A 15865-nucleotide genomic window follows, 5' to 3' on the forward strand; every position below is an offset into this window, starting at 1 on the left:
TAGCTAATTTTTCTTCTTTTTTTTTTAGAGGTAGATTTTGCTACGTTGCCTGGGATGATCTCAAACTCTTGGGCTTAAGAAGTTCTCCCTCCTCTGCCTCCTGAATTGCTGAGATTATAAACTTGAGCCACCATACCTGGCTCTTTGTTTTTTTTTTGTTATTGTTGTTGACAAGGGACAAAAAAAACCTTGCGGTCTTCTTAACTTTGTTTTTTTGTTTTTTTTTGAGACAGAGTCTATGTTGCCCTGGGTTAAGTGCTGTGGCATCACACTCACAGCAACCTCCAACTCTTGGGCTTAGGCAATTCTCTTGCCTCAGCCTCCCAAGTAGTTGGGACTACAGGCACCTGCCACAACGCCCGGATAATTCCATTTCATTCAATCACCAAGCTTTTTTGTTTCAGTTGTCACTACTATTTTAGCTGGCTGGGGCCGGGTTTGAACGGACACCCTCGGTATATGGGGCCTGCGCCCTATCCACCGAGCCACAGGCGCCGCCCTAACTTTTCCTTTTTTCATTACTCTTCTCCCACACCAATTAGTAGCCTATTAATTATCCCTCTATTAATTCTTGAATCCTTCTTCTAACTCTATTACCATCACCCTTCTTTGGGTTTTATAATAAACATCTATGGTCTTGTATGTCATGTAACCTCCTGTGGGAACTATTCATATGGTTCCTACCAGAGATTCCATGTCCATATTTGACCTTCTCCACCTGCCTATGGTTGTTTGGGATAGGGGCAGTCATCTGGCCCAAAGAGTGTCTTGTTTTTTTCTTTGTTTTTTTTTTTTTTTTTTTTGAGACAGAGTTCACTCAATCGCCCTTGGTAGAGTGCTATGGTGTCACAGCTCACAGCAACCTCAAAGTCTTGGGCTCAAGCGATTCTCTTGCCTCAACCTCCCTGAGTGGCTGGGACTGCAGGTGCCCACCACAATGCCCAGCTATTTTTAGAGATGGGGTTTCGCTCTTGCTCAGGCTGATCTCAAACTCCTGAGCTCAAGCACTCCATGGGCCTTGGCCTCCCAGAGTGCTAGGATTTCAAGTGTGAGCCACTGCACCCAGACCTCCTTCCTTGTCTTTTGATGGATGATTGAAAGGCATTAATTCTCTTCTTTTTTTTTTTTTATTTATTTTTTCCTTCTTTCCTCTTTTCTTCCTCTCTCTCCTCCTAATACACACTTTTTTTAGTAAGGGGAATACCATGATGTCGCTCTAGCCAAGCCCCTGTAGACGCGACCCCGGGGCCTGCTGTCAAAGCCACTGTAGAATCTAGAGCAGGAACTGTTGTAGTTGGTGGTCCTGGCACGGTAGCGGGCTCATGGGAAACCCTGTTCTGTTGGTTCATTTGGGGATCACCTTGATTTGTCTTCCTCTAAATAGGGACTCATCTAAGGCCAGGGAAGTCCTCACTGACTCTTTGAGAACTCTATGTATGCAAACCCTTTGGGATGGCCATTAAATTTGTCACAGAGTATGGTAACACGGTTGACTGAACCACAGCCATGAAAGTGAGCTTGTAGCTCTTCTGCTGTTGCACCATAGTCCACATTGCCAACATAGATGGAACGGGCATCAGCCTCCATCTTCTCTTAATGGACATGATCACTGGGCCAGCATTGCCTGGAGGTGGACTCATATTCATCTGCTTCTCTACCTCGTTTTGTAGCTCTTTTAGCTTCTCAGCTTCTTCTTCCATCTCCCTGACCCAAGCTTTGATCGCTTCCAGCTCCGGGTCCTCAATGGCGCTGTCCCCTGGGTCACCCTTGACCAGTCCCGGCTCTTTCTCCTCCTCCTGGTTGCCAGTTCCTCAGACTCCAGGCCGTTTCTGTAGTCCCCTGTGCCCCCTGGGACCCCCTCCCCCGAGAAGCATTAATTTTCACAGTTTATATGCATTATGTAGATTGAGTCAGTGACCAGAGGAACAGAGTCTATGCCATGTAAGTAGAAGGAATTTTATACAGGAAGGTAGTTACAAATGGGATGGAAATGAAACAGGGAATGGAACAGTGGGAAGTCTCTACCACCCCCCTATAGGGCTGGAGAATCAGCAAAGGAGGTGGCCGAGCAGAGCCCATGAGCTGGGACCACTTAGTAGGAACTGAAACCATAAAGGGAAGGTTTATTTGAGAGCTGAGATTAAGGAGGAAGGGACTCAGGAGAGAATAAAATCAGGGAAAAGACAGAGCCAATGTTGGTGGTGCTGTCTGAAGCAGAGAACTTCCAATATCCCTTGAATTAATAAAAAATAACCAGCTTAGTCTCGGCCTGTGGCTCAATACCTGAGCTGGCGGGTTCGAATCCAGCCCGGGCCCGCCAAACAACAATGACAGCTGCAACCAAAAAATAGCTGGGTGTTGTGGCAGGCACCTGTAGTCCCAGCTACTTGGGAGGCTGAGGCAAGAGAATCGCTTAAGCCCAGGAGTTGGAGGTTGCTGTGAGCTGTGACGCCACGGCACTCTACCCAGGGTGACAGCTTGAGGCTCTGTCTCAAAAATAAATAAATAAATAAAAAATTAAAGATTAAAAAAATTAAAAAACATTACAAATTAAAAAAATAACCAGCTTAGTCTCAGCACCCGTGGCTCAGTGGTTAGGGTGCTGGCCACATATGCCAGGGCTGGCAGGTTTGAACCCAGCCTGGACCTGCTAAACAATAATGACAACTATGATAAAGAAATAGCTGAGCGTTGTGGTGGGCAGCTATAGTCCCAGCTACTTGGGAGACTGAGGCAAGAGAACTGCTTAATCTGAAGAGTTTGAGGTTGCTGTGAGCTGTGATGCCATAGCACTCTACTGAGGGTGACAAAAAAAAAAAAACAGGTTAGGCTGGGTGAGGTGGATCACACCTGTAATCCTAGCACTCTGGGATGCCTAAGTGGGTAGATTGCTTGAGCTCAGGAGTTCCAGAGAAGCCTGAGCAAGAACGAGACTCCTGTCTCTACTAAAAATAGAAAAATCTAGCCTGACCTGGTGGTAAGCGCCTGTAGTCCCAGCTACTTGGGAAACAGAGGTAGAGGATCACTTGAGCCCAAGAATTTGAGGCTGGTGTGAGCTATGATGCCATGAGCTATTATGGCACTCTAGTCTGGCGCAACAGAGTAAGACTGTCTAAAAATTAAAATAATAAAAATAACTGGATAAGGAAACTTTAGAATATAACTTGCACGAGCCAATCCTCTGCTATCTAGGGCAGAGTGGAGGAAGGGCCAGAAATGGATCTGAGACAAAGAGACAAGCACAATTAATAATGACTAAAGTTTACAAAGATGTTCCCAAGTCTACTAGGATTTTTAAAAAAGTTATCCTCAAAATTATAAAACTTTAAAAATAGGCTGGGTGAGGTAGCTTACACCTATAATCCTAGCACTCTGGGAGGCTGAGGCAGGTGGATTGCCTGAGCTCAGGAGTTTGAGAGCATCCTGAGCAAGAGCAAGACCCTGTCTCTACTATAAATAGAAAAACTAGCTGGACTTTGTGGCAGGTGTCTGTAGTTCTAGCTACTTCGCAGGCTAAGGCAAGAGGATCACTTCAGCCCAAGCATTTGCTAGAATGGCTGTAGAGTAGAATGGCTGTAAAGTATGTGAGAGAGAGAGAGAGAGAGGACTCATGGATCACTCTGAGGTTGTGGCCTGAGCAATTGAAAAAAATTGACTTGTCACTTATTTAGCTGGGGAAAACAGGGGTGAAAGTGGATTTGGGCCAGATTGTGTCCCATGGCCATTTCTAGCTGATGAGAGGCTGAGAAGAAGAATATCTGGTTGTATTTTATGACTATATAATAAAAATGTATTGATTACCACAAACTTAGAAGCTTAAAATAATATGCAGTTATTATTTCACAGTTTCTATAGGTCATGAGTCTAGGTATATTGTAGCTAGATTCTCTGCTTCAGGGTCTCTGCTTTCATTAAGGTGTTGGCTGGGCTGTGTTCTCATCTGGAGGATCAACTAGAGAAGGACTTGTTTCCAAGCTCATTCCCATTGTTGGCAGAATTTCCTCCTATGTAAGACTGAATGCATCAGGTTTATTTTGTTTTGTTTTACTGGCTGTTGGTCCAGAGGCTGCCCTCAGTTCCTAGAGGTTTCATGCAATTTCTTGACATGTGGACCTCTTCATAGGCAGTTGAAAGAATAACAGTTTGCTTCTTCAAGTCCATTAGGGGTATAAGAGTAAGTCTTCTAAGCAGGACAGAGTCTTATATAATATAACATAATCATGGAGGTGATATCACATTACTTTTGTTATATTCTATTGGTTAGAAACAAGTCACAGTTCTCACCTACACACAGGGAGGGTATTACATAAAGGTATCAGAAATGGAGAGGGGGTGGATTATGAGTGCAAGCTTAGAGTCTGTCTGCCATACTAACTTTCCCAGTCTAAATAGTGGAAAATGAAGCTGGGCACAGTGGTTCATGCCTATAATTCTAGCACTCTGGGAGGCCAAGGTAGGTGGATTGCTTGAGATCAGGAGTTCAAGACCAGCCTGAGAAAGAGTGAGACCTCATCTCTACTATAAATAGAAAAAGTAACTGGGCATGGTGGCACATGCCTGTAGTCCCAGCTACTCAGGAGGCTGAGGCAAGAGGATCGCTTGAGCCCAAGAGTTTGTGGGTTCTGTGAGCTATGATGGCGCCACACACTCTATCCAATGGAGATAGAGTGATATTCTCTCTCTGAAAAAGAAATAAAAAAACATAGTGGAAGATGAGAATGTAGAATAGGGTTTTGGTCCCTAAATTACCAAGTGTGGGTCATTGGATTCTCTTGTCAGAGTATGAATCTGGAATGGTGACACAACTATGAAGGGAAACTTAGAATTACTTTTCTAGGGTAATAGCAGTATCCTGAGATTGTTCCTGAGGTGCAATCTATAGAGGCTGTTTCCTGCCAGGTTTTTTTTTTTTTTTTCTGCAGTTTTGGCCAGGGCTGGGATTGAACCTCTGGCATATGGGGCTGGCGCCCTACTCCTTTGAGCCACAGGTGCCGCCAATTTCCTGCCAGTTTTATAAGCTTATTTCTCCAGTCTCTGTTAAGTTTTATCATCTCTTCTATTTCTTTTTTTTTTTTTTTTTGAGACAGAGTCTCACTTTGTTCCCCTTCGTAGGGTGCTGTGGTGTCATAGCTCACAGCAACCTCAAATTCTTGGGCTCAAGCAATTCTCTTGCCTCGGTCTCCCAAGTAGTTGGGACTACAAGCACCTGCCACAATGCCTGGCTATTTTTAGAGATGAGGTCTTGCTCTTGTTCAGGCCGGTCTCAAATCTGTGAGCTCAGGCAATCCACCTGCCTCAGCCTCCCAGAGTGCTAGGACTACAGTTGTGAGCCACTTTGCCAGGCCTGTCATCCCTTCTATATAGCATTCCAATGAATTTCCCCTTAGAATGTGTTTCTGTTACTGGTAACCAAAAAAGTGGCAAACCCTGTATATGTAGCTAGTATAACTCTACCACGTGTAACATGTATAGGACCAGGAGAAGTAGGCAGAGACCAGATTTGGATGATCTTTTTGGCTGTACTAAGTTTATACTTCACCTTAAGATTCATTTGATTCTTTTAAGCAAGGGAGTAACATATTATATAAAGATTCTTTTGAGGGCTTTTTGGAAAACGGGCTTGAAGATAATGAGACTGGATGTAGATGAACTGGTTAGAAGGCTTTTCCAGTCAAGTAGGAAGAGACTTGAGGTGGTCCTAATGGGATGGAAAGTGGAAGCAGACTGAAGTGGTAGTGAGGTTACCGAAGCAACAGGATTTGCTTATTAATTAGATCTGAGGAAAGGATGGGTAGGAAGGAGTCCAGGACCGCTTCCAGGTTTCTGGTTGAGGCAACTGAATGTATGGTGAGGAACTGGGATAGGCCATAGAGAAGCAAGCTGGAGACATGTAGCGCACACTGGTTATGTATGTGAGCTCTGGTATCTGATACCTGACAGACCTCAGCTTGAGTTCTGGCTCTGCACTTACAAACTGTGTGAGCACATTAGGTAACTTGAACCTGTTTCCTCAACTGTTGTAAAATGGAAATAATACAACTTGTCCCTTGCTTATGTATATACACATATGAATTGAATGCACTGTGTGTGATATCTAGTAGGCACTTTATAACCTTGGCTATTATTAAAACTCAGAAAGGGTTCAGGGAGGAGGCCCAGGACAAATGTGTAAAGCTTTCAGGAAAGGCTTCTAGGTCAAAGAAGAAAAATATAACATGTGGCAGACCAGCTGAAGCCAGAAGGAGGCCAAACAGGGCTGAGCTTCTGCCACACCGTTGCTGAGCATATGAGTCACTGGAGGCGGCAGGTCAGGCTGCCCAGGCGGCAGCAGGCTGGATTGGGTTATCCATATTTGATGACTTCATTGCCAGTGGGGAAACCCAGAAATCTTTTTTGTCTTTTTCTGCCCAGAAGGAATCCATCAGTTCTTCCTCTTTTGTAGGACTTTTCACAGTCTTACTGTTTGGAAGAAGCAGCAACAGTGAAAGGGGACAGAAGAGCCAGAATTTGAGTCGCATCTAGTTTGCTGGGTGACTTGTGCGTTCCAATTCATCTTAGTCTCCTTCTTATCTGTAACATGAGAATGTGCACACTTTTCTCCAAAGCGTGATGGGAGAAGTAGGTGAGGGTTGGCAGGTACTAAACAAAAAGGCATGCATTAGCGTCTTCATTGGCTGTATTATTTTGTCACCTGGGTCCTCTCCCCCTAGTTCTGTGAGGACACTGATCGGTTCATTTTCTGGTCCCCACTACGGAGGTAGGCCAGGCACACAGTTTCCTGAATGGATGAATGAAGTTATCTATGACCGTCTCAGCCGCAAGCGGCGCTCCAGGAGCCCCGCCCCCTTCCGTTTCTCAGACCGCGTGGCGGGGCCACGGGCGGGTCTTTCGGGACCGTTCGCCGGCGCGTGCGCGGGAGGCTGCGCGCGGCCCGAGGTGGCGGGCGGGCTCCCCGTGCGCGCGCCCAGGAGGGGCGGGGCCGGCCGGAGGCGGGTGGCTGGCGGTGGAGCCCGCGGCGGCGGCGGGTGGCCGGCTGAGCGTGTGCGGGGTGGGAGAAGACTAGGCGGCGGCGATGCCGCGGCTTCCGTAGGGAGCGCTGAGGAGGTCGCGACATTTGAAGCCCTAGAAGGCTCGGAGGAGCTGCGGTCTGGGGGCGGTGGCTTCGGGCGCCAGCCGGGCCATGGTGGCTGCGGGCGGTGGTTGGCGCGGCAACGCTGCGGCCCGGGGCTGTGCGGGGCCGGGACAGTCCCGGCGCTGACGCCTGTAGGGCCCAGCCGCAGGCATGAAGCGGAGCCGCTGCCGCGACTGGCTGCAGCCTCCGCCGCCTGCCCGCCGGGAAGATGGGGCTCAGAGGGCGGCGGAGCTGCCCCAACCCCTGCCCCAGCCCCAGCGCCGGCGAGCGCCGCCCGGGAGGCAGAGACTGGAGGAGCGGACCGGGACCGCGGGACCGGAGAGCAAGGAGCAGGTAGGGTGGGCTGGGGTCGGTTGTGGGGACCTGAGTGGGAGCGATGGGGGAGGGGATCTCCGGCGGGAGGACCCGAGCTGGAGCGTTTGAGGGGTGGGGACTGGGTAGTTCCGGAGGAGGAGTGGGAGGTCTAGAGAGGCAGAAAAATGGGGAGTGGAAACTGGAAGTGAAGGCCTGGGGTCAAATTGGAAATGGGGGGAGTAGGCGAATAAATAATAGTCTTAGGGGCGTTTGTAGTCTGCGGATCTAGATGGGGAGAACGGTCACCGCAATGTGGGCATGGTGAATGAGCTGCAAAGAATAGGGATATTGAGTTTTCCAGAGCCATACTTACTGTAAGAGGGGAAAGTCGATTTGATACAGTGTTATTCTCTTTCCTAGAGGTTTTCTTTAACAGTTATAAAAACGGATGACATTCCTAAGCATTCTTGGATTTGGCCATCATTATGCCTTTATTGTAAGAGCGTGTTCAGAATCCTTGTTAGGGTTCTGCTTACTAACCATCTAGTTCACGAGAGAGCACTTTTTAAAACACCTGGATGTGTGCAGTGCCAAGCCCAATTGTGTGAAGAGAGAATTCAGTAGATCTAGGCTGTGCCTTCCTATTTACCACTGAAAAAACCTGAATGGGAAAACACAGAAAGCAGAGTATTCCTGGAGTTTCTGAATGAACAGGATGTGTTTATGTATTAGTGAAGAGTAGGTGTATTTATGAGTAGAGGATAAAGGTTAGTTTTATCAGGGAGGAGAACCTGCTACTAGTAGCTGTAGGAAGCTCAGTAAAAGGAGAATAGATTATCTTGTTAGAGTTTTAGAAAAATATTCTGTAATAATGAACTCTAATGACAGCTTTTCTTTTGCCCAGCTTTACTTGGGACCCTAGTGACTTCATCCTTGAATCTTTTTTCTCTCTTTCCTGTTTCCTTCTTTCTTTTCTTTTTTCTTTTTTTTTTTTAGAGACAGAGTTTCACTTTATCATTCTCGGAACAGTGCCGTAGCGTCACAGCTCACAGCAACCTCCAGCTCTTGGGCTTAGGCGATTCTCTTGCCTCAGCCTCCCAAGTAGCTGGGACTACAGGCGCCCGCCACAACACCCGGCTATTTTTTTGTTGCAATTTGGTCGGGGCTGGGTTTGAACCCGCCACCCTCAGTATACATGGGGCTGGCACCCTACTCACTGAGCCACAGGCGCCTCTCCTTTAAAGATTTCTTATAGTTCTCCTGCTTCTTACTCCTCAGGTAAATAACTATCTTCTTAGATATCATTATTATTATTATTATTATTATTGTTATTTTTTGAGACAGTCTCGCTATGTCGCCCTGGGTAGAGTGCCATGGCATCATAGTTCACAGCAACCTCAAACTCTTGGGCTTATGCAATTCTCTTGCCTCAGCCTCCCAAGTAGCTGCGACTACAGGCACCTGCCACAATGCCTGGCTATTTTTTTTTTTTTTTTGTAGAGACAGAGTCTTACTTTATTGCCCTTGGTAGAGTGCTGTGGCGTCACACAGCTCACAGCAACCTCCAACTCCTGGGCTTAGGCAATTCTCTTGCCTCAGCCTCCTGAGTAGCTGGGACGACAGGTGCTTGCCACATGCCTGGCTATTTTTTTGTTGCAGTTTGGCTGGGGCTGCGTTCGAACCCTCCACCCTTGGTATATGGAGCCAGTTTTTTAGAGTTAAGGTCTCCCTCTGTTACCCAGGCTGGAGTACAGTGGCTCATAGTTTACTGTAGACTTCAGCTGTTAGGCTTAAGTGATGCTCCTGTTTTAGCCTCCTGAGTAGCTGGGACTATATGTGCAAGTGGCTGCACTTGGCTATCTTTTTTTTGTAGGGATGGCATCTTCTGTTGTCCAGACTAGTTAATTCCTGGCCTCAAGGGATCTTCCTGTCCCAGCTTCCCAGAGTGTTGAGATTGTAGGCCTGAGCCTCTGTGCATGGCCGGTTTACTCTTTATTTTTTTGAGACACAGTCTTGCTCTGTTGCCTGGGCTAGAGCGTGGTGGTGTCATTGTAGCTCACTACAAGCTGAAACTCCCGAGCTTGAGTGATCCTCCTATCTCATCCTCCCAAGTAGCTTAGAGCTATAGGCTTACTGGCTAATTTTTCTATTTTTCTGTAGGGATGAGGCCTCCCTCTTGTGTAGGTTGGTCTTGAACCCATGGCCTCAATTTATCCTCCCACTTTTGCCTCCCAAAGTGCTAGGATTACAGAGGTGTGAGCCACCATGCCTGGCCTGGTTTACTTTTTTATTGAGGTGTGATGTACATGTGGTGTGCAAATGAAAGGTTCATGTAGCCCATCGATTTCTACAGAATGGATACCCAACTGTGACCACTACTCACGTCAAGATGGAGAATATTTCCAGGACTCTGAAATGTTCCCTTGTACCTTTTCCCAGTTACTATCCTCCAACAGTATTACTTTCAGACTTCTATCACCATAGTTCAGTTTTGAACTAATACTTCATATAAATGGAATCATGCATTTGGTACTCTTTTGTGACCAATTTTTCTCCTTTAAATCATGTATGTGAGACTCATCCATGTTGCTCATAGGAATAGTTTGTTCTTGGCTCAGTGCCTGTAGCTCAGCAGCTAGGGCGCTGGCCATATACATGGGGGCTGGCAGATTCAAATCCAGCCCAGGCCTGCCAAACAACAATGACAACTATAACAAAAAAAAAATAGTCAGGCATTGTGACTGGCGCCTGTAGTCCTAGTCCCAGCTACTTGGGAGGCTGAGGCAAGAGAATCCCTTAAGCCCAAGAGTTTGTGAGCTGTGACGCAATGGCACTCCACCCAGGGTGACATAGTAAGACTCATGTCTTAAAAAAAAAAAAAAAAAAGAAAGAAATAGTTTGTTCTTTTTCATTGCTGTGTAACTTTTCGTTGTGTGTATGATGGATTTTTTTTTTTTTTTGTAGAGACAGAGTCTCACTTTATGGCCCTCGGTAGAGTGCCATGGCCTCACATAGCTCACAGCAACCTCCAACTCCTGGGCTTAAGCGATTCTCTTGCCTCAGCCTCCCAAGTAGCTGGGACTACAGGCACCCGCCACAACGCCCGGCTGTTTTTTGGTTGCAGTTCAGCCGGGGCTGGGTTTGAACCCGCCACCCTCAGTATATGGGGCCAGCGTCTTACCGACTGAGCCACAGGTGCTGCCCTGTATGATGGATATTAAAACTTGTTTTTCAGGGCAGCGCCTTGTGGCTCAGTGGGTAGGGCGCTGGCCCCATATACCGAGGGTGGCGGGTTAGAAACGGGCCCCAGCCAAACTGCAACAAAAAATAGCCGGGTGTTGTGGCTGGCGCCTGTAGTCCCAGCTACTCAGGAGGCTGAGGCAAGAGAATTGCCTAAGCCCATGAATTGGAGGTTGCTGTGATGCCACAGCACTCTACCGAGGGCAATAAAATGGGACTCTGCCTGTAAAACCCCCCCCACAAAGAAAACCCCACTTGTTTTTCAAATTAAAATATAGTGAAGGGCTGCTTGTGCTTTTGAAAAGTTTTCTTGTGAAAGAGTTACACAGAGAAATATATAAAATTCTGGGTACATTTAAATTACTAAATGTTATAGTCTTTCCCTAGTACTCATTCTCTGTAATTTCTAAACTGTTTGTTACAGTTGATGTGTGCTCCCTCATGCCAGACCAGCTTCATAGTACCTCTTAAACCTAAAAACCTTGGCATTCAAAGTCTACTTGACACTTAGCCACTTATTTATTTATTTATTTATTTTTTAGAGACAGAGTCTCACTTTATCACCCTCAGTAGAGTGCTGTGACATCACAGCTCAAAGCAATCTCTAACTCTTGGGCTTAAGGGATTCTCCTGCCTCAGCCTCCCAAGTAGCTGGGACTACAGGTGCCTGCCACAACGCCTGGCTATTTTTTGGTTGTGGTTGTCATTGTTGTTCGGCAGGCCCGGGCTGGATTTGAACCCACCAGTTCTGGTGTATGTGGCTGGCGCCCTAGCCACTGAGCTATAGGTGCCAAGCCGCACTTAGCCACTTTTTATTGAAGAATTAGTTATGGCCAGGTGTGTTGCTTCACTCCTGTAATCCTAGCACTCTAAGAGGCCAAGACTGGTGGATTGTTTGAGCCCAGGAGTTTGAGACCAGCCTATGCAAGAGTGAGACCCTGTTTCTACTAAAAACAGAAAACGAGCCAGGTGTTGTGGTGGGTGCCTGTAGTCACAGCTACTCAGGAGGCTTTAGCAAGAGGATTGCTCAAGGCGAAGAGTTTGAGGTTACTGTGAGCTTTGTAGCCAGGACACTTTACCTGGGGTGAAAGAGCCAGACTCTGGGCTGGGCGCCTATAGCTCAAGCTGCTAAGGCGCCAGCCACATACACCAGAGCTGGTGGGTTCGAATCCAGCCTGGGCCGCCAAACAATGATAACTACAACCAAAAAATAGCCGGGCGTTGTGGCTGGCGCCTGTAGTCCCAGCTACTTGGGAGGCTGAGGCGAGAGAATCACTTCAGCCCTGGAGTTGAAGGTTGTTGTGAGCTGTGATGCTACAGCACTCTACCCAGGGCGAAAGCTTGAGGCCCTGTCTCAAAAAAAAATCAGTTAGATGCCCTGTCTCTTGGCTCCCCAGGACCCTCTAATTTTCTTCCTGATAGCATAGTTTACTGAAATTGTCTTGTCACTCTCACTAGTAAGTTCTTTGAGGTTCAGACAATTTCACTTTGCTATTATATACCTGAAGCCTAGTATGGTACTTGAAACGTAGTTATTTGTCTGAGTGTTGGAAATATGGGTTTTTTTTTGGAGATAGAGTCTCAAGCTGTCGCCCTGGATAGAGTGATCTGGCGTCACAGCTCACAGCAACCTCGAACTCTTGGGCTTAAGTGATTCTCTTGCCTCAGCCTCCTGAATAGCTGGGACTACAGGAGCTTGCCACAACACCTGCCTACTTTTTGGTTGCAGTTGTCATTGTTGGTTAGCAGGCCCCGGCTGGACTCTAACCTGCCAGCCTCAGTGTATGTGGCCAGCACCCTACTCACTGAGCTACGCACGCTGAGCCAAGGAAACAGATAATTCATCAGTGACTATCCTAATTGATTTTCAGGCTGTCATCAGAGAATGAACTCCTTAGAGCAGTGGTTCTCAACTTTCCTAATGCTGCGACCCTTTAATACAGTTCCTGTGGGTCGAGACCCACAGGTTGAGAACTGCTGCCTTAGAGGCTGTTTTATTCATCATTGTATCTCCAGCCTCTACTGTTTTCACTGGTACATACTGGGCATTCAGTGAATATTTGTTTATTGTTAGGCATTCTCACATATTTATTTTTCTCTGCCTTTGTCTATTAAAATTCTACTACTGCTTTCAAGCCTAATTCAAATGCCACAGGAATTCTTCTCTGAAGTTGTTTTTCCATGTGGGTTCCATAGAGGATCCTTGATTGGGCTTTAGGGAGTCTTTGAATGTAGGGAAATTCCAGTTCTCAAAATTCTGTGATCCAAAAGGTGAAAGCTTGGGTTCAAAGAGATAAATGAAATAATGATTAGAAAGTTCGTAGTAGGGTGGTGCCTGTGGCTCAGTGAGTAGGGTGCCAGCCCCATGTACTAAGGGTAGTGGGTTTGAACCTGGCCCCGGGCCAACATGCAACAAAAAAATAGCCAGGCATTTTGGCGGGCGCCTGTAGTCCCAGCTACTCGGGAGGCCGAGGGGATAAAATAAGTTCAATTTTAGTTCCTAGAATACCCTCAGCACTACTGAGGAATTTTTAAAATTATTTTAATGGCTTGATGCCTGTGGCTCAAGTGGCTAAGGCATCAACCACATATACCTGAGCTGGGGGGTTTGAATCCAGCCCAGGCCCGCCAAACAACAATGACGGCTGCAACCAAAAAATGGCCAGGTGTTGTGGCAGGCGCCTATAGTCCCAGCTACTTGGGAGGCAGAGGCAGGAGAATCGCTTGAGCCCAGGAGTTTGAGGTTGTTGTGAGCTATGATGCCATAGCACTCTACCCAGGGCGACAGCTAGAGGCTCTGTCTCAAAAAACAGAACAAACACCAAAAAACAAATAAAATTATTTTAATGGAAATAAGAGCAGAAATTTTTATCAGTCCTCTTTTTATTTTTTTTTTTGAGACAGAGTCTTACTATGTCACCCTCGGTAGAGTTCTGTGATATCAGCTCACAGCCACCTCAAACTCTTGGGCTTTTTTTTTTTTTCCAAACTCTTGGGCTTAAGCAATTCTCTTGCCTCAGTCTCCCATGTAGCTGGGACTACAGGCGCCCACCACAACGCCTGGCTATTTTTTTTTTTTTTTTTTTCTGGAGTTTGGCCAGGGCTGGGTTTGAACCCGCCACACTCAGTATATGATATGGGGCCTGCACCCTACTCGCTGAGCCACAGGTGCTGCCCAAACCTGGCTATTTTTATCCCTTTTATTTTATTTTTTTTTGCAGTTTTTGGCTGGGGCTGGGTTTGAACCTGCCACCTCCGGCATATGGGGCCAGCGCCCTATCCCTTTGAGCCACAGGCGCTGCCCCTATCCCTTTTATTTTTGAAACAGAGTCTCGCTTTGTCACCTTTGGTAGAGTACCATGGCATCATAGCTCACAGCAACCTCAAACTCCAGGTCTGAAGTGATTCTTTTGCCTCAGCCTCCCAAGTAGCTGGGTGCCTGCCACACCTGGATATTTTTAGAGACAAGGTCTTGCTCTGGCTCAGGGTAGTCTAGAACCTGTGAGCTCAGGCTATCCACTTGCCTTGGCCTCCCAGTGTGTTAGGACTATAGGTGTGAGCCACCCTGCCCTGCTAGGGATTTGGTTTTAAATGGCATGGCTGGCTCGGCGCCTGTGTGGTTCACGTGGCTAAGGTGCCAGCCACATAAGTCTGAGCTGGCAGGTTCGAATCCAGCCCAGGCCCGTCAACAACGATGCTGCAACCAAAAAATAGCCGGGCATTGTGGTGGGCGCCTGTAGTCCTAGGTACTTTGGAGGCAGAGGCAGGAGAATCGCTTGAGCCCAGGAACTGAGGTTGCTGTGAGCTGTGATGCCATGGCACTCTACCCAGGGCAACAGCTTGAAGCTCTGTCTCAGAAAAAAATATATAGCATGGTCATGTACAACATTTTTTTTTTGCAGTTTTTGGCCAGGATTGGGTTTGAACCCGCCACCTTCAGTATATGGGGCCGGCACCCTACTCACTGAGCCACAGGCGCCACCCCATGTACAACATTTTTAAGAGGATATTTGGGGTGGCGCCTGTGGCTCAAAGGAGTAGGGCGCTGGCCCCGTATGCCAGAGGTGGTGGGTTCAAACCCAGCCCCAGACAAAAACTGCAAAAAAAAAAAGAAGAGGATATTTGAGTAAATAAATACCTGAAGGATGTGGGAGAGAGAGGCATTTAGGTTATCTGTGGGGAAAGTGTACTTGGTAGTGGGAATAGCAAGTAGCCTGGGCTAGAAGCTTACCTCCACCACTGGAATTTGTGTTTGAGGAACAGGAAGCAGAGGGCCAATGTGGCTGGAGTGGAAAGGATAGTAGATGAATCAACTCAGAAGGGAAACAAGTTTCAAATTGTGAAGGATCTTATAGGCCTTTCTGAGTAGTTTGGCTATTACATTTAAATGAGATAGGAAGCTATTGGAGAGTTTTGAGCAGAGGAGTCATGTGATGTTAATATTTTAATTTAATTCTGTTTGGCTACTTTATTGAGAATTGACTGAATTCAGTCAATGGAAGTGGAAGCAGACAGAACAGTTAGGAGGTTATTGCAGTAATTCAAGTAAAAGCAGTGATATTAAATAATTGTCTAGGGTGGCGCCTATAACTCAATTAGTAGGGCACCGGCCTCATATACTGGAGGTGGCAGGTTCAAGCCCAGCCCTAGCCAAAAAAAAAAAAATTGTCTAAATGGGAGAGTACTCCTCTTTATAACAGAACTCCTTGAAAGAATTGTTTTTATCTTCTTTTATTTCTTCTTCTTCATTCTTTCTTGAAACACTCTAGTCTTTTTTCCTTATCATTTCTTTTTTTTTTTTTTTTTTTTGGTTTTTTTTGGCCAGGGCTGGGTTTGAACTCGCCACCTCCGGCGTATGGGACCGGTGCCCTACTCCTTGAGCCACAGGTGCCGCCCTTCCTTATCATTTCAATGAATATCAAGGTTATCATTGACCTCCATGTTGCCAAACCTATCAGCCAGTTCTCAGTTTTCATCTCACTTGACCTGTTTCACTTGACATGGTTGATTTTTCTCTCATTTGACTTCTGGAATCATGTTCTCTTGGTTTTCTTTCTATCTCACTGGAAATGCTTTCCAGCATTTAGCCTTTATTCTGCCTCCATTTCTCTTCTTTTATTTTTCTTGAAGACGGAGTGTTACTTTGTTGCCTTTGGTAGAGTGCCATAGTGTCATAGCTCACAGCAAACTCAAACCCTT

General features: G+C 46.6%; 1 protein-coding gene and 1 pseudogene across 4 annotated transcripts in view; one reads left to right on the forward strand and one right to left on the reverse strand.

Annotated features, from left to right (window-relative positions):
* Positions 1-1147: 1147 nt before the first annotated feature.
* On the reverse strand, positions 1148-7114 carry LOC128574720 (polyadenylate-binding protein 2-like; annotated as a pseudogene).
* The window catches only part of MAST2 (microtubule associated serine/threonine kinase 2), a 221091-nt gene continuing 212192 nt past the window's right edge, over positions 6967-15865 (forward strand). For 3 of the 4 annotated variants that reach the window (XM_053576307.1, XM_053576308.1, XM_053576310.1), the window contains exon 1: positions 6967-7465. In XM_053576307.1, coding sequence (XP_053432282.1) covers positions 7283-7465 — 183 coding nt within the window. In that variant the 5' untranslated portion in view covers positions 6967-7282. The remainder of the gene's footprint in view (positions 7466-15865) is intronic. The other variant, XM_053576309.1, reaches the window with a different exon arrangement.

This window comes from Nycticebus coucang, chromosome 22 (genome assembly GCF_027406575.1).
Source record: "Nycticebus coucang isolate mNycCou1 chromosome 22, mNycCou1.pri, whole genome shotgun sequence".
Classification (NCBI taxonomy): domain Eukaryota; kingdom Metazoa; phylum Chordata; class Mammalia; order Primates; family Lorisidae; genus Nycticebus; species Nycticebus coucang.